At 49.1% G+C, this 22,189-nt stretch overlaps 1 protein-coding gene across 1 annotated transcript; it reads right to left on the bottom strand.

Moving 5' to 3' along the window:
- Positions 1 to 5,234: 5,234 nt before the first annotated feature.
- Positions 5,235 to 5,988, bottom strand: PYY (peptide YY). The gene is made up of 3 exons (XM_024235522.3): positions 5,796 to 5,988; positions 5,609 to 5,689; positions 5,235 to 5,481 (listed from the first exon to the last, which is right to left on the bottom strand). Exons 1-3 carry the CDS (start codon positions 5,981 to 5,983, stop codon positions 5,457 to 5,459), a joined length of 294 nt encoding a protein of 97 aa, XP_024091290.1. The 5' UTR covers positions 5,984 to 5,988; the 3' UTR covers positions 5,235 to 5,456.
- Between the last annotated feature and the right edge of the window lie 16,201 nt (positions 5,989 to 22,189).

The raw sequence follows: 22,189 nt of genomic DNA on the forward strand, positions 1-22,189 counted from the left end.
TCTCTGCCCTGGGAACTCCATCTGCCTCCAGGGCCTCCTGAAGACACACAGGGAGAGTTCAGTATTTCTCCTTTCCTGTCTCCAGTGTCTGCAACAGCAAATCCTATCATTGCCGCTCCAAATTTTTCTCAAAGAGGAAGGCTTCTTTCTTGCCGAAATAGAAACTAAACCAAGCTACATAATACAGTTTGAGAACAGCCTGGCCAACATGATGAAACCCCGTCTCTACTGCAAATACAAAAAATTAGCCGGGCATGGTGGTAGGTGCCTGTAATCCCAGCTACTCGGGAGACTGAGGCAGGAGAATTGCTTGAACCTGGGAGACAGATGTTGCAGTGAGCCGAGATGGCACCATTGCACTCCAGCCTGGGTGACAAGAGCAAGACTCTGTGTCAAAAAAAAAAAAAAAAATAGTGTTGGGGAGGTAAACAGGGAGGGCAGGGCAGGAAGATTCTTGGAGGAAATGAGGCCTGAAGTGGCCTTGAAGGCTGGGGGCAGGGGGAAATGCTATTTCACAGAAGCAGGGCTCTGTGGCAGTGGGGCTGAGCACTTTAGGGGCGCACACTCAGAAACTGCGTGAAATGCCACCAAAGGAGGAAGGGGTGTTATGAAAAGCCTGAGTTTCTGGCAAAGAGTTTAGATTTCACGTTTAGTAGAAACAGAACTGCTTCAGGGTGAGATATCTTACCTCTGTCCCTCACTCTAAGGCCTCCTGCAAGCCTCCCTCCCTGTCCGCCTTGGGATTCCCATTGCTTCAATGAAGAGATAGGCCCAGATGATTTCTAGATGACATTCAAAGGACATCATGTTCCTAGCAGATAATGTTAGGTGCCCAAATATCCACATTCTCCTTTCATCATCAAAGACCTTGAGATGGTACATATGTAGGTTTGTTATATAACCTACATATGGCTGGAAGCGGTGGCTCACACCTGTAATCCCAGCACTTTGGGAGGCCGAAGCGGGTGGATCACCTGAGGTCAGGAGTTCAAGACCAGCCTGCCCAACATGGTGGAATCCTGTCTCTACTAAAAATACAAAATTAGCTGGGCCGTGGTGGTGTGCGCCTGTAATCCAACCTCCTCGGGAGGCTGAGGCAGGAGAATCACTTGAACCCAGGAGGGGGAGGTTGCAGTGAGCAGAGATCGTGCCATTACACTCCAGCCTGGGCAACAAGAGCAAAACTCTGTCTCAAAAAAAAAAAAAAAAAAAGATAATCCATTTATAAATTTAAAAAAATTTTAAAAACAAAGAGCTCGAGATGGGCGCACAGCCACTCAACTAAACACATCTCATAGGTTGTCTTTGCAGCTAAGTGGGGCCATGAGACTAGGCTTTAGCCAATGGGCTGAGAGTTAAAGTGATTTTTGCCATTCCGTTTTTAGGAATGGATGTGCCTACCTATGGCAGATTATATTTTTCAAAGATGACACAAAAATATCTATCTCGTGTGATTCTACAGTGGGGTCTGTGTCCCCTCTTCTTGAATGTGAGGGTACTTGTGACTGCTTTGACCAACAGAATATGGGATATGATGCCATATCTTCTGAGGCTGAGTCACAAAAATGATTGTCATGAGTTAAATTGTGTCCCCGCTGAAATTCATATGTTGAAGTCCTAACTCCCAGTACTTCAGAATGTGACCTTATTTAGAAATGGGGTCATTGCAGATGTAATTAGTTAAGATGAGGTTGCCAGGCGCAGTGGCTCACGCCTGAAATCCCAGCACTTTGGGAGGCAAAGGAGGGCGGATCACAAGGTCAGGAGTTTGAGATCACCCTGGCCAACATAGTGAAACCCCATCTCTACTAAAAATACAAAAATTAGCCGGGTGTGGTGGTGCGTGCCTGTAGTCTCAGCTACTCCGGAGCCTGAGGCAGAATCACTTGAACCCGCGAGGCGGAGGTTGTGGTGAGCCCAGATCATGCCACTGCACTCCAGCCTGGGCAACAGAGCGAGACTCCATCTAAAAAAAAAAAAAAAAAAAAAAAAAAAAGATGAGGTCATACTACAGTGTGTGAGCCCCTAATCCTGTAGGACTGGTCTCCTTTGAAAAGGGGAAATTTGGACACAGAAACAGATATGCAAAGAGGGAAGATGATGTGAAGAGGCACAGCTCAGACACCCATCTTCAAGGCAAGGAGAGAGGCCTGGAACAGATCAGAAGGAATCAACCTGCCAACTCCTTCATTTCAGACTGCTAGCCATGAGAACTGTTGTTTAAACCACCCAGTCTGTGATTCTTTGTTATGGCAGCCCTAGCAAACTAACCAGCAATGCCACCTTCATCTGATTCTCTTGAAATACTCCAAGCAGGAGACCAGTTACCATGTAAGTCCAACTACCCCAAGAATATCAGGATGGAGAGGTCACATGTAGGTACAATGGTCAACAGCCCCGGCTGAACTCAACAGCCGGCACTAGCATGCGAATGAGCCTTCTCAGGCATCAGCCCAGTGGATCCTTAACCGCAACCCTGCCAACTTCTGATAGTATCCGCATGTGAGACTCAAAGCAAACTGCCAGGGGGAGCACTTCTTGATCCTGACCCACAAAATCCTGAGTGATGTACAATGGTTGCTTGAAGCTGCGAAGTTTTAGGGTAGCTTATTATACAACATAGTAACCAGAGTGCCTACCTTCCCCTTCCCTCCCTTGCCACTGGCTAGAACACAGATGAGGCCATGGTGGGCTGTCTTCAGTCCTGTAAATGATATAGATGAGGGCATGGGGAAGCCACAAAAGAGGAGCCTGGGCTCTTGGATGCCCTCATGGAGCACAACTGCCAACTCTCCAGGTGCCACTCACATTTCATGCAAGAGAAATAAATTTCCATCTTGTTTAAGCCACTGTTAATTCCACCTGTTTTTTTTAAGCCAAATCAATATCCTAGTAATATGATATATGTAAAACAAACAGCTCAGTGTCTCGCACATAAATAAGTGCTTTTTGGAAAAAATAATTATTGCTATTGTCATTATTATTATACTAATAATAATTATTAATAATATTATTACCCTAAACTGCTCAACACTCCTCAAAATGAACATGAGGTGGACCCATGTCACTGATGGCCAATGAGACATGTCAAGCTGGGCAGAAATTGTCTGTGGTCATGCCTAATTCATACCAGGTCTTTCTTCCATCCGCCTTAAACTGACTATAGCTCTCCCAGGCAGACCAATAGACAGGGGATCATGGACACCAACACACAGACACATCCTCCCACTCCCCACTCACACAATGAACGAAAGCTTCGGGCAGCCACTGTGTGCTCTTGTCCCACCTGTCCTGCTGCAGGAGAGAAGACAGGAGGCAAAATAGGATGGAAAGTGGGTCTAAGATAATCAGTGGGGAGAGGGAGTCAAAGAAATGAACTCCATCACCAAGAAATCAGGCAAGGCTTCCGGGAGGAGGTGACCACTATCCTGAGAGTATCTTCCAGGCTTAAGAGAGGGAAAAGGCTCTGCAAGGAGGTAAAGTGGCCTGGGCAAAGGCGCAGAGCATCAGAATCCACATAGCCAGTGACCTTCACCTGCCTCCTCTGCCTCACCCTTTCAGCTCTACCTCCAGGGAGGCTGGAGGGCAGCACAGGGGAGGGTGGGTGTCAGAGCCCTGTGGCCCCCAAGGGACCTGTGTCCAAGCAGGGAACTTCTCTGCAGCTATGGCAGAGTCAGCTTTAGAGTCTTCTCTCCTTCCAGAACTATTGAACTGCAAATAGTCCTTAAAAACCCTGATCCAGGCCGGGCGGGGTGGCTCACGCCTGTAATCCCAGCACTTTGGGAGGCCGAGGCAGGCAGATCACGAGGTCAGGAGATCGAGACCATCCTGGCCAACATGGTGAAACCCCGTCTCTACTAAAAATACAAAAATTAGCTAGGTGTGGTGGCGAGCACCTGTAGCCCCAGCTACTCGGGAGGCTGAGGCAGGAGAATCACTTGGACCCAGGAGGTGGAGGTTGCAGTGAGTCAAGATTGCACCACTGCACTCCAGCCTGGGCGACAAAAGCAACAACTCCGTCTCTAAAACACAAAACAAAACAAAAAAAAACCCTGATCCACTGCAAGGATGCCCCCAGCCTTCCTGTCATTTTTCCCCTCTCTAGGTCACAGGCTTTGACCTCAACCTGATTTTCCCCCTCGTCTCCTAGCGCCCTGCTTCAGATTTGGGTAGGTCTTGCTGAACTGGAGTCCCAGAAGACAGCCCACAGATACAGGAGGCTGTGTCCCAGGAAGGAGACATAGGCCCTTCCTTCTTGAGGCCCCAGGAGGGAGACAGGACACAGAGACATAGACAGAACTCTCAGTGAACACAGCAGAGGCCCTGAGAGCTGGGCAGCCAGAGAGGGCAGGAAGAGTGCAATTGGGCAGTCAAGGCAAGCTTTTTGGAGGAAAGGGGCAGGGAAGGGTGGATGTCAGGGGAGATCAATCTGCAGGCAGGCTCTGGAATAGGTGCAGAGTGGTAAGGGATTCGAGTTGGATTCCAGTTTAAACATCCACAGAGCCTTTAGGCTTCAGTAGCTAGTCCAGGGGAGGGGAGTACATGGAGGGCGTCCCTATGGCATTGTCACTAAGAAAAACAGTTTGTGACTTATCCACTGAGTGTGAATTCAGCGAGATGGGGAAGGGCGGTTTCTTAGGGATAGGGCAGCCTCCACACTCCCAGTGCTCCTCTACTCAGGGAAAGGGGGAAGGTAGAAATGGCCTGCCTCTCCGGCCAGCACACATACAGCCATCTCACCCCCACAAGCTCTTCCTCCACAGCCCCATTTTGGATTACACTTCACCTCCAGCCACTCCAGCCCTGGGCGCTAGTAATACAGCTCCTGGGGAAACGCCCCGGGGTGTTGGTGCCCGACTCGTCCCCCAGCCGTCTTTGGCTTCACGGGGTGGGGAAGGGACAGCCCTGACCCCATCTGCTCTCCTAGGCTGCCTAGCAGGCTCCTGTGGCCCGTCCCCGCCCCTTCTTCCAGAGCTCCATCCACCCCTGCCCCCACTCGACCAGAGTTCCTTCCACAGCAGTTCCTGGTCTGGGCGCTGTCCAGCTTCAGGCTGGGTGGTCGAGTCTTCCCTGGGCTCCGAGCAGAGGGAACTCCGCAGCCCGCCCCAGCCTTGTCCTGGGGCGCCTCTGTCCAAGTCGGTTTTCTCTTCCCTGGCCCCCACGCCTCCACCCTCCACTTCCACGGGATGCCACCTCCACGAAGGAGAAAAGAAAGGAAATACAAAGGCACACACTCCGTTTCTGTGGAATTTGCTCTTTATTTTGGGACCAGGGAAGGACCACACACAGCCCTCCAGCCCAGGGGGCGGGGGCACCGAGACGCGGGCGAAGGGCCGCACCCCAACCCTGCCCAGACGCCGCCGTCGGGAGGTGGAATCCGGGTTTCTGGGGTCGGGAGTGCGTATGCAAATGACGTGGGCGTGGTTGGCAGATCTCCCAGGAGGCCTCAGGGGTCCTCACCACAGGTCTGCGCCCTCCGACCTGCGGAAGCGAAGGGGAAGGAATTGGATCTGGGGAGGCGAGCCTGGGAGACGTCAAGTGATGTTGCCAGGGTAGGGCCAGGCCGCGCTCTCGGAGGCAGGATGTGTGGTAACGAGGGCGCTTTTACCGCGACCTGACGGGGCGGTCCTCGCCGTCGGGGAAGAACGTTTTGGAAAGAAGCGTGTCCGGGCCGTCTCTTTTCCCATACCTGGGGGCGGGGAAGGGAAGAGCGTGGTCAGATCTGGCCACGCCCCCAGGTGGAGCGGGACCTCAGGGTGAGAGCCCCAGGGGTCCCGCTTCGCGCCTGCGCTCACCGCTGCCGGGTGACCAGGTTGAGGTAGTGGCGCAGGGAGGCGTAGTAGCGGTTCAGCTCCTCCGGGGAGGCGTCTTCGCCGGGAGCCTCGGGTTTGATGGGATAGGCGTCGACCAGCGCCCCCAGGCAGACGAGCAGGGCCAGAAGCACTGTGGTCAAGGCGGGCCACGGCCTGCGCACGAACACCATCTGGGAAGGAGACATTGGGACGTGGGTCATTCCAAGCCTCGACCCTACACGGCGGGAGGCTGTGGCTGCCGTCGGGGCCGCGTTCCGACGCTCTCCCTGGGGCTGGTACCGGACCAAGGCTCAGCCACCGGGCTTGCTGTGTGTTCTTGGGCACTGCACCGTCTCCTGACTCAGTTTCCTCATGTCAGAGGGGCATAAGCCCTGCCTGTCTCCCCACCCCCACCCCCGCTGCTGGCCTCCTTCCCACCTCCGATGGCCCCCTCCAATCCAGTTTCCTACCACTCACCCCCAGCTTCCACCATCCCAGCCTCAGTTTCCCCACAAAAACAGCCTGGGTTTCCCGGTACAGACCATGCTTGAGCCCCCAGCCACTCACAGCGATAGTTTGTGAAGCAGATGAGCAGGAGGTGGAAGGCGAGGGAAGTCCCAAGGGCTGCACTGCCGCAGGTCAAGCTGAGGCCTCCTCTGCTCAGCGCTTTCCTTGTGGGGCTTATATCCCCGCCTGGAAAGGGAGGGGGAGTCCCAGGGGGAGGGGGAGCCAGCAGGGGGTGGGTCCTTCTTCCTCCCTCCTTCCACCCTTGTCAGATCGCTGAGCTTATACCCAGCCAGTGCGTGATGTCTCCACCTCGCAGGAGCTGAGGGGGCAGCTGCCATGCTCAGATTCGGGGTCTCACTGGATGGGGTACTCAGCCTGAACCCCATGTTCACCCCAGAGCCCCCCAGTGGCAGGTCTAGCCTCCTGAGGAAGTAAAGCGGTTGGATCTAGACTCCTGGGGCAGCCCCTAGGACCAGGGTTGAAATTCTATCTTCCCTAGCCTGTCCCTGGGTGGGAGTTGGGGCGTGGGAGGGTGGACACATTCCCTCCAGTCCGTGGGATCTGTGACCACTCTTTACAAAAGACAACTCTTTTCAACCTCTGCTCAGTAATACCTTGGAGAAGGGCTGAGGAATGACAGGACCTCTTGGGGAAAGTCTCCTGGAGGCAGGGTGGGAGCACCTGACCTTGGCTCCTGACCTACAGTTTATGGTGTCTTGGGGGAGAGGCCTCTCTGAACACTCCATTATGTCCTCTCTCTATTAAAGAGTTGGAAAAGAGGCAGGAGGAGGCAGAAATCAATCCCCCCACCAGAAGAAGCTGAGTCGGCCACCTGTGTATCCAGACTGGCACACACAGACCCCAGTCCAGCCATGTGTGGTATAGAGCCCCCTCCCAAGGCAGTGTCTCCACCCCTATGCAGGTGTCATTCAGGGCACTGGTGTCTTCTGGGCCTGAGTGATGCCAAGGCTTCCCAGGCACATGCCACTGTCCCCAGCCCGTGGCAGTCTCCACTGGGCTCTAAGCCCAGATCCTTTGAAGGAAAGGACTTGTTTATTAAGCACCTACTGTGCACCGGGTAGTGCATAATTTCAGGCATCACAAGATGATGAACTGAGTTTATCTCCATTTTCCTGATGAGGAAACTGAAGCCCTGGGAGGTGATGGAGCAGCCAAGCTCACCCACGATTCAAACAGGAAAAGCAGGGTGAGGCAGAACCCAGGAAGAGGACCTCTCAATTGTGAGGGGCAGAAAGGCTCAGCACCTGGAGTAGCCATTGGGGCGCCAGAGGCAGGCCTGGAAGCAGGGACCCGAAGACTAAGTCTGGGGCCCACACCCACTCGGAGAGGCCGAGTAGGAGAAGGACCTTCAGACTGCCAACCCTCTCAAACCCACCTGCCCAGGAGGAGAAAGGGCTGTGGGAAGGTCTCCCCATAAAGTCCTTCCAGCTTCCTCTCCCTGGCCTGGCCAGACCTCTAGTACTTCCAGATGTCCCATCAGCCCATAGGGACTGACGGGGCCAACTTGTCCAGGCCCTTGGTTCTGAGCCAGCCCCTCCAGCCCCAGGACAGATGGCTGTGGGCACTATTTTTAGAGCTCTCCTGAGATGGGGAGTTCAGGGCTCTCTGTCACCATTTTATGGGTTCAATCACCTGCATTCTCCGGAAATGGCTCCTTATCAGCCAGTCAGGCCCCATGGGATTCCACATCCCAGGAAACACCAGGGTGCCCTGCTAAGCATGGGGGTGGAAGAGGACACCAGGACAAGGGGACATAGATCCTGCCCTTGGAGGGAGGAGAAAAGTCATTCTTCTTAGGGAGCCCTCATCCAGGGGGCAAGACACACCCCTGCGCTTCAAGAACCCCAGTCTCAAAGGAGAGACATGGCCATGTCATAGGGGAGCCCCAGTATGAGCTGTTCCCAGAACACATACAGAGAGACAGAGACAGCCTTTGTCCTGTTTGGAGGGGAGACAGCGGAAATCAAAGAATTCCATTCCTCCATGGAAAGACAAAAGACAGGTGCTCACCCTAGGATGGAGGGGGCAGTGGGGGCTGGTTAGGACATCTGTGAGCCCAGGGATCAGGGCCTAGAGAAGGACCCTGCAAGCTAACAGGGACAAGGATACCAGAGAGTAGGGGGCTATTTGCTCTTCTGACCCTGCAGCGGCACTAACCATGGTGCTGGTAGGGTATTTCTAGTGCACCGATTCGGGGCAGAGATGAAGGAACCTGTGAGATGGCCACGGGGAATCTGACATCCCTGGAACCCTGTCATGTCTTGGGGAATGTGGGGTCCAAGGACAGATGGGAAGAGAGGAGAGACACTGTAGAAGCTAGAGGGCATGGGGTGGCCTGAATTCGGGCTACAACCTCTGAAGAAGTCACTTCCTCATTTATAGCCAAAGTAAATGGGCCCCTAGGTGGTCTCAGTGTGGACCAGGAGCCAGCCGCACATCCTCGCAAACCCTCTCTATCCATCATACTCCCACCCTCCAATCTCACTCCCCAATTATAGGGCAAGCTGATTGGTTCATTAATCACCGCCTCCTCATCGAAGAGCTTATTAACTTGTTGATTAGCGGGGAAGATGTCTCAGCCCTCGATCAATGGGCTCAGCCACCCCCCCATCCACACACCCACACCCATCATTGCTGCATGACTCAGTGGCCATGAGACATATCTAGGGTGTAAGGGGGGAAACTTCAGAAACAATTGTTTTTGTAGAAGTGAGACCAGGACCTGCCTCCAGTTTGTCCTTGAAGGGTAGGGGACATAATCAAAGGGGAGGGGACAGAATCAAAGGGCTCCTTTGGTCCCCATTCTGAGAACACCTGGCAAGGCCACCCCAAGTCAGGGAGAATATGGACCTGGACCCCAGCCAACAATTCTCTTTGTCCAGTGGGCTCAAGGGCCACTCATCAAGATGGTGTGGCCTCTGCCATTCATCCCCAGAGGCTTAGAATTCTGTACCCCATCACCCACCTGCCCATACCCACTCCCCACACACAAGGCCTCTCTTTGATCACCATGCACTGTGCAGCACTGCTCCACTGCTTTCCACTCTCAGGCATTTCCTCATGCCCAGGGTCCTACAGACAGCAGGTTGTCATACAGCAAGTGTAATTCAGGCCAGGCGTGGTGGCTCACGCCTGTAATCCCAGCACTTTGGGAGGCCGAGGTGAGTGGATCACCAGGTCAGGAGTTCAAGACCAGCCTGGCCAACATGGTGAAACCCCATCTGTACTACAAATACAAAAATTAGCCAGGCGTCGTGGCGCGTGCCTGTAGTCCCAGCTACTCTGGAGGCTGAAGCAGGAGAATTGCTTGAATCCCGGAGGCAGAGGTTGCAGTGAGCCAAGATCGCGCCACTGCACTCCAGCCTGGGCGACAGAGGGAAACTGTCTCAAAAAAAAAAAAAAAGAGTAATTCAATCCTCATCAACAAGCACTTATTAAGTCCCTGCTGTGTGCCAGGCACTGATCTAGGCACTGGGATAGAGCAGTGAACAAACAGGCAAAATCCTTGCCCTTATAGAGCTCACATTTTAGCGACAGAAAATAGAAAATAAATAAATAAGCATGGAGGCTGGGTGCGGTGGCTCACGCCTGTAATCCCAGCACTTTGAGAGGCCGAGGCAGGTGGATCATCAGAGGCCAGGAGTTCAAGACCAGCCTGGTCAACATGGTGAAATCCCGTCTCTACTAAAACTACAAAAATTAGCCAAGCGCGGTGGCGGGCGCCCGTAATCCAGCTACTCAGGAGGCTGTGGCATGAGAATCACTTGAATCCAGGGGGCGGAGGTTGCTGTGAGCCGAGATGGTGCCACTGCACTCCAGCCTTGGTGACAGAGTGAGAATCTGTCTCAAATAAATGAATACATACATAAATAAATAAGCATGGAATATGTCTGATAAGTGCTATAGAGAAAAATCAGAGCCGGGTGTAGTGGCTCATGTCTGTAATCCCAGTGCGCTGGGAGACCACGTTGGAGGATCACTTGAGCCCAAGAAGGAAGTGAGGAAGCAAACCATGAAGCTACCTTGGGAAGAGTGGGGGGTGGGTTTAGGAAACAGCGATGCCAAGAAGTAAGGGATTTTCACTTTTTGTGGTAGGAGCTCTCTTAGGAGCCCTCCCTCTTAGCTGAAGCTTCTGCAAAACACAGTAACAGATACCCGTGGTGTGGTGCGCACCCAAGGCTCAGGCTTCTCTCTAGAACAGAGGTAAGCAAACTCTGTAAAGGACCAGATAGTAAATATTTTAGGCTTTGTGGTCCATACAGTTTCTGTTGACACCCTTAGGTTCATCCACTGTAGCTTGAAAGCAGCCACTCAATACACCAAAAAAAAAAAAAAAAAGAATGGGCATGGTAGTGCTTCAGTAAATCTTTACTTACAGACATTAAAGTTTGAATTTTATATAATTTTCATGTCATAAAATTTGTTTAGTTTATTTCAACTGCTTACAGATTCAACCACTTTAAAAGCCATTCTTTTTATTATTATTGAGCTCAAGGGATCCTTGGGCCTCAGCCACCCAAAATGCTGAGATTATAGGCATGAGTCACTGTGCCTGGCGTAAAAGGCATTTTTTTTTTTTTTTTTTTTTTTGAGACAGAGTCTTGCTGTGTCACCCAGACTGGAGTGCAGCAGCATGATCTCAGCTCACTGCAACCTCTACCACCCAGGTTCAAGAGATTCTCCTGCCTCAACCTCCCAAGTAGCTGGAATTACAGGCACATGCCACCACGCCCGGCTAATTTTTGTATTTTTAGTAGAGATGGGGTTTCACCATGTTGGCCAGGCTGGTCTTGAACTCCCAACCTCAAGTGATCCACCTGCCTTGGCCTCCCAAAGTGTTGGCATTACGGGTGTGAGCCACTACACCCAGCCCCTAAAAGGCATTTTAACCCACAGAATGTACAAAAACAGGCCCACAGGGCCATAGTTTGATGACCTCTGGTCTAGAAAAGCAAGAACTCAGCTATCTCTGGGTTGAGTTGCCTTTTGGTTGGATGTGTCCCTAGCCTGTTTATGCCAGGTGTATTTGTCATTGTAATCATATAATTGAATTAAATATTAATTTAATATTGATGAAATATGAGTGCATAAACAATTGTTTTCTTGCAAACTACGTTAAATGCTTTGGAAGTAATACACAAAGAGATTTGCTGACATGTTGAATTAGATGTGAAAGATAAACTATTACGGGAAAATCCTAAAAATCTAGAAGTGTGCTACATCAGATTGCTTCACAAGCGTCTTTAAGTTTAAAGAAATTGGAAATAACAGGTGACAAATTATAGGCTTGTGGGTGTGATTTATGCAAGAAAGTCAAAGGGTGATTTGAGTCAAGATACCCAAAGAAAAATTCGTGCCTGAATGTGAATTTTGTCTGAATGTGAATTTTGTGTTTGAAATCAAAACAAAGTGACTAAGATCTGTATGTGTCTTTATGATTGCCCACTTAAACTGACTTTTTCAAAACACTGGTCAATGACTCAGACCTGTTTATATCAAAACAAGGGCTTCTCCAGTATTTTATATATTTCCAATATAGTTTGATTGTTTAAAGGGTATTTCTATTTAATGGCTTAAATAACAACCAAAGAATTTTTAAAAACCAATAAAAATAGGCTGGGTGCAGTGGCTCATGCCTGTAATCCCCGCACTTTGGGAGACCAAGGCGGGCGGATCACCTGAAGCAAAGAGTTTGAGACCAGCCTGGCCATGTCAAAACCCTGTCTGTACTAAAAATACAAAAATTAGCTGGGTATGGTGGTGCATGCCTATAATCCGAGCTACTTGGGAGACTGAGGCAGGAGAATCACTTGAACCTGGGAGGCGGAGATTGCAATGAGCCAAGATCGCTCCACAGCACTCCAGCCTGGGTGACAGAGCAAGACTATGTCTCAAAAAAGGAAAAAAATAAAAATAAAATGCTGGTATGTGTTGCGAAGCCTGAAATTAGACCCTGTGAGGGTCCCTGGGCGCCAGCCCCTGTGAGTTCTGTGCACATCCTCTCCGCATGAGTGCTCCTGTTCTCGGATAAGCTCCTGCTTGAATCCAAAACTCTTTCAAGGGCCCAAAAGTCTCAAGAGGCCTGTGCTGCAGGTGCAGAAACTCAAGTCCTGAAAGAGGTATCGATTCAGGGAGAAACAGTTCTGACCTGTCAGACACAGTCAGCTCCCTGATTCACCAGGCCCTTGTGGACTTGTGTCTTTGTGGCTCCTGGCATCTGATGTGATACTGGCATGTGTGTGCTCCTAGGTTATTGAATCAGTCAGTCAACATGTGAACATATTAGCTAAAATATTCGTGCACCTGCCTTAATAGATACCAAATAGCGGTAGCTTAAATATCATAGATGTTTATTTCTCTCTCTTGTAAGAGACCAAGCTGGTAGCCAGGGGATAGGGTGCCTCTGATCTACAAGGAGCCCAAACACCATCTATCTTGTTACTCCAAGATTATGCACCCATCTACATGGTTTAAGAATGTTTGGCCGGGCGTGATAGCTCACACCTGTAATCCCAGCACTTTGGGAGGCTGACGCGGGTGGGTCACCTGAGGTCAGGAGTTCTAGACCAGCCTGGCCAACATGGTGAAACCTCATCTCCACTAAAAATACAAAAATTAGCCAGGCATGGTGGCAGGCGCCTGTAATCCCAGCTACTCGGGCGGGCCAAGGCAAGAGAAGCACTTGAACTGGGAGGCGAAGGTTGCAGTGAGCTGAGCTGAGGTCATACCATCGCACTCCAGCCTGGGGGACGAGAGTGAGACTTCATCTCAAAAAAAAAAAGAATGTTCATTAGGCCGGACACGGCGGCTCACGCCTGTAATCCCAGCACTTTGGGAGGCCCAGGTGGTGGATCACCTGAGGTCAGAAGTTGGAGACCAGCCTGGCCAACATGGTGAAACCCCATCTCTACTAAAAGTACAAAAAAATTAGTCAGGTGTGGTGGCGGGTGCCTGTAATCCCAGCTACTCAGGAGACTGAGGCAGCAGAATTGCTTGAACCCGGGAAGCGGAGGTTGCAGTGAGCTGAGATCACGCCACTGCACTCCAGCCTGGGCGACAGAGCAAGACTCCGTCTCAAAACAAAAACAAAAACAAAAAAAATGGTGTTCATTACCCCACATTCACATTCCAGGCCACAGGGATGAGAAACAAGGAAGTAGAGGGCAAGCATTTTGCCCTTTAAGAGTTGGGTATGGTAGAGGTCAGCTTCCTGGCCCACACCTGTAATCTCAGCACTTTGGGAGGCTGAGGCAGGAGGACACTTGAGCCCAGGAATTTGAGACCAGCCTGGGCAACATAACAGGATCCTGTCTCTACCTAAACAATAAAAAATAAATTAGCCTGGTATGGTGGTGTGTGCCTGTAGTCACAGCTACTTGGGAGGCTGAGGTGGGAGGATCACTTGAGCCTGAGGAGTCAGGGCTGCAGTGAGTTGTGATTGCTCCACTGCACTCCAGCCTGGGCAACAGAGCAAAACCCCATCTCAAAAAACAAACAAACAAACAAACCAAAAAAGCGAAGTTGGGGAGGAGGGAAAGTATCAGGAAGAATAGCTAATGGCTGCTGGGCTTAATACCTAGGTGACGGGATGATTTGTGCAAACCACCATGGCACATATTTACCTATGTAACGAAACTGCACATCCTGTACATGTACCCCTGAACTGAAAAGTTGGAAATAAAGAGTATGATGAGGAAGCTGCATTGCTTGTTGTGCTCCTGTCCTATTGGCCAGAACTTAGTCATGTGGCCATGTCTAGCTAAGAAGGCCCTTGGCCTCTGTTTTGCTCCATTTTTTTTTCTTTTTACTTTTTTTTGAGACGGAGTCTTGCTCTGTCACCCAAGCTGGAGTGCAGTGGCACAATCTCAGCTTACTGCAACCTCCGCCTCCTGGGTTCAAGTGATTCTTGTGCCTCAGCCTCCGGAGTAGCTGGGATTACAGGCTCTTGCCACCGCAACCAGCTAAGTTTTGTATTTTTAGTAGAGACAGGGTTTCCCCATGTTGGCCAGGCTGGTCTTGAACTCCTGACCTCAGCCTCCCAAAGTGCTGAGATTATAGGCGTAAGCCACCATGCCCGGCCTATTTTGTTCCATTTTCCCCAACCCTCATGTCAGCCCAGTTTCTGTCTTCTCTGCCTCCAAACTCAGCTATCTCTTACCACAATGAAAATGGCCTTCACCTCAGCATGCATCCTCCTCCTCCCTCAAACCCCTGCCTGGAAGTGGGAGCCTGTCACCCTACCTCACCCATCTTTTCCTTTCACTCTTTCCCATCACTCTTAATGAAAGAGACTGTGAGTTGTTCCCCAGTACCTATTTTCCCCTTCTTCCCTTACAATAGAGTTTAGCTGAGCATATGGCTTCCCAGCTAAAAACTACATTTCCCAGTCTCCCTTGCAGCTAAGTGACTTCCTGTGACTAAGTTCCAGCCAATGGATGTGCACAAGAGTGATGTGTGCCACTCTCAAAATGTGCTATTAGAAGGAATGGGGGTACCCTCTCACTCCTCTATTTCCCCCCTTCCATGACCCTTAATGCAATGCCAAATGGAAATGTAAAAATGAGCCATTTTTCAGCTTTACGGAGGTATCATTAACCAATAAAATTGTATATACTTAAAGTGTACAATGTGATGATTTGATATATGTATACATTGTAAAATGATTACTACAACCAAATTAACACATCCATCACCTCACATTGTTACTTTTTCTTATGTGAGAATGCTTAAGATCTACACTCTATAGTACAGTATTATTAACTACAGTCACCATGCTGTACAAAAAATGAGCCATTCTTGACCACATGAATGAAGGAATCTTTTAGTCGCACGGGTGCCCTCAGACTGCCAGGACCAATTTGCCTGCATCACGTTGGAAGTGCCTGGGGCTTCCCCATTCCCCAGGGGCGGGTTTAACCAATGACTGATAAATGTAGGGGCATAAACACTTCAGTTTGCCTCTGATTTGTATGACTTGAGATGTAGTCAACAGGTGTTACCTGGAAAGTGCAATGGGCATTTTCTGGGGGGCGGCACACAGCTGCTGAAACAGCCATCACGGTAGCAGGCGAGGGCAAGGGCACCAATGCCTTCGTTCAAGTCCAAAGGGCCTGGAGAAGTTCTTGTCCCCTGAGCTCTCAGCACTGACCCGCCAGGGCTCCCTTATGGTACTGAACCCACAGATAAGCCACTAAGAGCAGGATCAAAATTAAGCAGCACAGAGACAAGAAAAGGGGGAGAAAGAGATCCAGATAAAAAGGAGAGAGAGGAACAGAGCCAGAAAAAGCTCAGACCAAAGCCACCGTCATTTTCACATTATGTGAAAACAATAAAAGGAAGAGATTTTTGAAGTTAGAAAAACTCTCTGGTGAAGCCTCCTTCTGAAAATTCAGGAAAACTAGTTTCACATAAAAATTAGCAATGTAAAAGTATTAAGATCAAATCCCATACAAAACTATTATTAGAAAAATAGCCCTGAGCTGGGCATGGTGGCTCATCCCTGTAATCCCAGCACTTTGGGAGGCTGAGGCAGGCGGATCACTTGAACTCAGGAGTTCTAGACTACTCTGGCCAACATGGTGAAACCTCGTCTCTACTAAAAATACAAAAATTATCCAGGCGTGGTAGCACACACGTGTAATCCCAGCTACTCGGGAGGCTGAGACAGGAGAATCGCTTGAACTCAGGAGGCGGAGGTTACAGCGAGCTGAGATCATGCCATTGCACTCCAGCCTGGGCAGCAGAGTGAGACTCCATCTCAAAAAAAAAAAAAAAAAAAGAAGGAAGGGAAGGAAGGGAAGGAAGGGAAGGAAGGAAGGGAAGGGAGGAAGGGAGGAAGGGAAGGAAGGGAGGGAGGAAGGAAGGAAGGAAAGAAGGAAGGAAAGAAAAGAAAGAGAAAAATAGCCCTGGCCAGGTGTGGTGGCTCATGCCTATAATCCCAACGCTTTGGGAAGCCGAGGTGGGTGGATCGCTTGAGCCCAGGAGTTCGAGACTAGACTGGGCAACATAGAGAGACCCTATTTCTACCAAAAATACCAACAAAAAATCTGACATGGATGGTCAAAATAGGAAAAAAATACAAAAAATAGCTGAATGTGATGGCATGCACTTGTAGTCCCACTACTCAGAAGGCTATGGTGGGAGGATTGCTTGGGCCAACATCAAGGCTGCAGTGAGCTGTGACTGCACTCCAGCCTGGTGACAGAGAGAGACCCTGTCTCTACAAAGAAAGTTATGTTATATTACCATCATTTTTCTTTCTTTCTTTTTTTTGGGGGGTGTGAGGGGACAGGGTCTTGCTCTGTCATCCAGGCTGGAGTGCAGTGGTGCAATCAGCCTCCTGAGCAGCTGGGACTACAGGAGTGTACCACCACATCTAGCTAATTTTAATAGTGTTTTATTCTTTTATTTTTGTAGAAATAGTCTCACTATGTTGCCCAGGCTGGTCTAAAGTTCTTTGGCTCAAGCAATCCTCTTACCTCTACCTCCCAGCTATTCTGACCTTCAAATGCATAATCAAACTATTATCAGCATGCAAGATCTCAGGGAATATTATGCCCATGAGCTTTTCCTGAGGAATCTACTAGAGAATAAACTTCAGACAACCAAAATGACTAGAAAGACATTGACATAAGGCCTGGTGATGAGCATTAAGTTCAGTTATGTAGAACTAATGCTGGCTGGACGCGGTGGCTCATGCCTGTAATCCCAGCACTTTGGGAGGCCAAGGCAGGCGGATCACCTGAGGTCGGGAGTTTGAGACCAGCCTGACCAACATGGAGAAACTCTGTCTCTACTAAAAATACAAAATTAGCCGGGTGTGGTGGCGCATGCCTGTAATCCCAGTTACTCGAGAGGCTGAGGCAGGAGAATCGCTTGAATCCAGGAGGTGGAGTTTGCTGTGAGCCGAGATTGCGCCATTGCACTCCAGCCTGAGCAACAAAAGCGAAACTCCATCTCAAAAAAAAAAAGAACTAATGCTAAATGAGAATTAAAAGGAAGAAAGTGTATTATGTAACGATTAGATACTCTAACTATGTATATGTATATAATAAAACCAGAAAAAATGTGCAGGGAGAGCAAGGGGGTAGCATATGCAAAAAAAAAAAAAAAATCAACTGGGCACGGTGGCTCGCGCCTGTAATCCCAGCACTTTGGGAGGCCAAGGCGGGTGGATCACCTGAGGTCAGGAGTTCGAGACCAGCCTGACCAACATGGAGAAACCCAGTCTCTACTAAAAATACAAAATTAGCCAAGCATGGTGGCCCATGCCTGTAATCCCAGCTACTCAGGAGGCTGAGGCAGGAGAATCGCTTGAACCCGGGAGGCGGAGGTTACGGTGGGCCGAGATTGTGCCGTTGCACTCCAGTCTGGGCAACAAGAGTGAAAGTCCATCTCAAAAGAAAAAAAAAATCAACTGTTCTCCATAATAACTGGTGGTGCCAGTCAGTATTTATTCTGAGACTTCTGTGTAATATAGATCAAACAAATGCTATTCTAAAATAAATGGGATTTTTAATGCTATCATCTCCTGTGTCCTTGAGAACAAGAATTTACAATGTGGAAGAAAGAGGACACAGATGTCATATAGAAGAAGTTAAATAAACACCCGTCAGTCCTGAATTTGATTTGGAAATCTCTGTTTACAGAAAAGGGCTAAAAACAATGTTGAAACCAATAGCAATGAACATCCCTAGCATCCAGACTAATCTTTTTTTTTTCTTTCCTTTTCTTTTCTCTTTTTTTTTCTTCCAGCTTTATTCTGGAATAATGGACAAATAAAAATTGTATATATGGCCAGGTATAGTGGCTCACACCTGTAATCCCAGCACTTTGGGAAGCCAAGGAGGGTGGATCACTTGAGGTCAGGAGTTCAAGACCAGCATGGCCAACATGGTGAAACCCCGTCTCTACTAAAAATACAAAAATTAGCTGAGCATGGTGGCAGGTGCCTGTAATCCCAGCTACTCGGGAGGCTGAGACAGCAGAATCATTTGAACCCAGGAAGCAGAGGTTGCAGTGAGCTGAGATCATGCCATTGCACTCCAGTCTGGGCGACAGAGTGAGACTCCGTATCAAAAAAAAAAAAAAAAATTACATATTTGGCCAGGCATGGTGACTCACGCCTGTAATCTCAGCACTTTGGGAGGCTGAGGCAGGCGGATCACTTGAGGTCAGGAGTTTGAGACCAGCCTGGCCAACATGGTGAAATCTCGTCTGTACCCAAAATACAAAAAGCAGCCAGGCGTGGTGGTGTGCGCCTGTAATCCCAGCTACTTGGAAGGTCGAGACAGGAGAATTCCTTGAACCCGGGAGGCAGAGGTTTCAGTGAGCCAAGATCATGCCACCGCACTCCAGCCTGGGCGACAGAGCGAGACTCCATCTCACAAAAAAAAAAAAAAAGAAATCAGAAACAAGTAAAATTATATTTTTTTCTAGCCATTGTAAGTACAAAACAAAAAATGATTCTTTCCTGGCATTTCCTGTTTCTGCCCATTTACATTGGTGCTTCCCAAGATGAGATCCTTGGCTCTCTTTTCTTTTTTCTTCTTCACTGTGGGGTTGTCATCTACCCCCAAGGTTTTAATCACCCCCAAAATCTCTGTCATTTGCTCCTCTGCTGAGTTCCCTATCCACATAGTCCACTGTTTCTAGACATATCCCCGTGGATATCTCTCAGTCAGCTTAAAGTCAATGTAGCCTAAATAGCAAAAATAATAAATCAGTCTTTCTCAAGTGCCTACACTGTGCCAAGTACTATGCCAGTTACGTCTCACATATTATTTTAGTCTTCACAACACATAATGTACCATCATTAGCCTGGTTTTACAGAATATGAAACTAACGCAGAGAGAGGTCAAGTCAGTAGCTCACCCTTATCTTAGCTTGTTATCTGAATTCCCAAATCTCCAGGGACCTCCAGCTCCATGAATGGTATCTCCATCTCTTCAGGTGACTGAGTTGGAAATCTTGACTTCACTCCACCAATGACCTGAGTCATTCTTAGAAAGTCTGAAGAAGGAGCATGCAGTTCTGAGGGTGGCAGCAGGTCCAGGAATTGGAATGTGACCACAGGGGAATTCCTCATAAAGGGCTGAACTTGCCTGAATGAGTTTCCCCTGGAATACAAGGAAGTCATATGAAATTGCAGTTTAGGCAGTGCATTCAAGAGTACATGGCAGACATCGTTTTGTGTTAATAACTATATCCTGCCCTTTACCCCAACACTCCCAATCCTCCTTATCTGCCCTGTTTATTCCCCAGCACTTACCACTTTCTAGCATTCTATGTAATTGACTTATTTGTATGTTTGTTGTCTGACTACTAGAATGGAGGCTCCAGGAGAGCAGAGGTTTTTGTCTGTTTCTTCACTGATGTATCCTCAATGACCAGGATAATGTGTGATACATGGTGGTGGCTCAAGTATACTTCCTGAATGAATGGATCCACATCCTCACTGTCCATGGCTGCATGGTTCACACACAGGCACATATATAAGCATGTATACACACATACACACACACATGCACATACATGCGTATGTCTTGAAGACAGAAGGCTATTCCTATCCCACCACAGTCCAGATCTTCATCAAAGAAGAAAGCAAAAGGCCAGACGCGGTGGCTCACACCTCTAATCCTAGCACTTTGGGAGGCCAAGGTGGGTGGATCACCTGAAGTCCGGAGTTCGAGACCAGCCGGGCCAACATGGTGAAAATCTGTCTCTACTAAAAATACAAAAATTAGCTGGGCGTGGTGGCACGTGCCTATAATCCCAGCTACTCGGGAGGCTGAGGCAGGAGAATCACCGGAACCTGGGAGGCGGAGGCTGCAATGAGCTGAGATCATGCCACTGCACTCCAGCCTGGACGACAGAGTGAAAGTCTGTCTAAAAAAAAAAGAAGAAGAAGAAGAAAGCAATTCCCTAAACACTATGCACTCTCCCTTCACACACCGTGCAGGTTAGAGGGAGTGAGATATCAGGGCCTGTCCAGAGCAGGCGAGCCCGATACCTCACCCCACAGAGCTGTCACGTTCAGCTCCCTCTGAAGCTGTGGAACTTGCAGCTCAGACCACAAACTCTGGGGCTAGGATGACTAGGTTGGCCACTGACTAGCTGTGTGATCTTAGGAAAATTACTTAACCTCTAAGGGCCTCAGTTTTGTCATCGGCCACATGTATATAACAATAGCATCTACTTCATATGGTTGTGATGGTTTAAAAAGCTATTAGGTTCCAGATGAGATGGAGTAAGCAGCCTCCACCCTGTCTCTCCTGCTGAATGCTGCTGTGAAACATGGACAGACATGCACGGGGCAGCTCTCTGAAGAGTGTGAAAGTAAACACAGTGGGGAAACGGGGGAAGAAAGCCAGAATTCAACATTCCACTGAGCTGAAATGAGTTTCTCATTTTTCCTCTGATATTCCCCAGCCTCGATACAAGACAGTGCCAAATCCAGAATGGGCACTGGGGCTACGAGAAGGATCAACAGGAGAAATGCTGGTTCTGCCTCGAGGAGTGGAAAGGGAAGGTCTAGCACTGAGAGAGAGAAAAGGAACTCCATTTTTCTCTTCTTCATTCTCCCATGCCCCAGCCCCGAGACAATTCCATCGGAGTAGCAGTGGTGACAGTAGTATCAGTGGCTGCAGGGTCCACAGACAACCAAATCTTTCCCTCTCTGATCAAGAGTTGTGGGCCAGGGGCTGTGGATCATGTCTGTAATCCCAGCACTATGGGACGCCGAGGTGGATCACTTGTGGGCAGGAGTGACACCAGCCTGGGTGTGTATGTGTGTGTGTTTGTTTTTAAAAACAGTTGTAGTCCCAAGAAGAAGAACCCCTATAGCTTTCTTCTCTTTGTGTCCTCCTGCCACCTGGCCCTGAACACAGACACAATCATAGGAAGTGTGCAGTAGAGCGGGATAACTAAAGAAGAAGAAATAACACTGATTTTACACAATCTCTTCCAGAAAATAGAACAAGAGAAAATACTCCTTCGTTCATTTTATGAGGGCAGCATTATCCTGAGACCAAAACCAAACGAAGATATTGTAAGAAAAAAAACCTACAGATCAATATCTCTCATGAACATATATGTAAAAATCTTCAACAAAATATTAGCTGGCCGGGCGCGGTGGCTCACGCCTACAATCCCAGCACTTTGGGAGACTGAGGCAGATGGATCACTTGAGGTCAGGAGTTCGAGACCAGCCTGGCCAATGTGGTGAAACTCTGTCTCTACTAAAAATACAAAAATTAGCCAGGTGTGGTAGTGTGCACCTGTGGTCCCAGCTACTAGGGAGGCTGAGGCAGGAGAATCGCTTGAACCCAGGAGGCAGACATTGCAGTGAGCCAAGATTGTGCCACTGCACTCCAGCCTCGGCAGCAGAGTGTGACTCCATCTCTAAATAAATAAACAAGCCGAGCTCAGTGGCTGAAGCCTGTAATCCCAGCACTTTGGGAGGCCAAGGCGGGTGGATCGCCTGAGGTCAGGAGTTTGAGATCAGCTTGACCAATATGGTGAAACCCTGTCTCTACTAAATATACAAAAATTAGCCAGGCATGGGGGCATACGCCTGTAGTCCCAGCTACTCAAGAGGCTGAGACAGGAAAATGCCTTGAACCTGGGAGGCAGAGGCTGTAGTGAGCCGAGATCGTGCCACTGCACTCCAGTCTGGGTGACAGGATGTGACTGCATCTCAAAAAGAAAAAAATATTAGCCAACTGAACTCAGGAATATATAACAAAAAAAAAAGTATATGTTACAATCAGGTGGGATTTATCCTGACAATGCAGGGCTGGTTCAATATTCAAAAATCAATCACTTGGCCAGGCGCAGTGGCTCACGCCTGTAATCCCAGCACTTTGGGA

This window comes from Pongo abelii, chromosome 19 (assembly GCF_028885655.2).
Source record: "Pongo abelii isolate AG06213 chromosome 19, NHGRI_mPonAbe1-v2.0_pri, whole genome shotgun sequence".
NCBI classification, from domain to species: Eukaryota; Metazoa; Chordata; class Mammalia; order Primates; family Hominidae; genus Pongo; species Pongo abelii.

Excerpts from the sequence above, each read along its gene's own strand:
- PYY (XM_024235522.3), bottom strand. The coding sequence starts at position 5,983 with ATGGTGTTCGTGCGCAGGCCGTGGCCCGCCTTGACCACAGTGCTTCTG. Across the intron at positions 5,690-5,795 it reads AACCTGGTCACCCGGCAGCG|GTATGGGAAAAGAGACGGCC; the intron begins GTGAGCGCAGGC and ends CCCCGCCCCCAG. Across the intron at positions 5,482-5,608 it reads GACCGCCCCGTCAGGTCGCG|GTCGGAGGGCGCAGACCTGT; the intron begins GTAAAAGCGCCC and ends TCGCTTCCGCAG.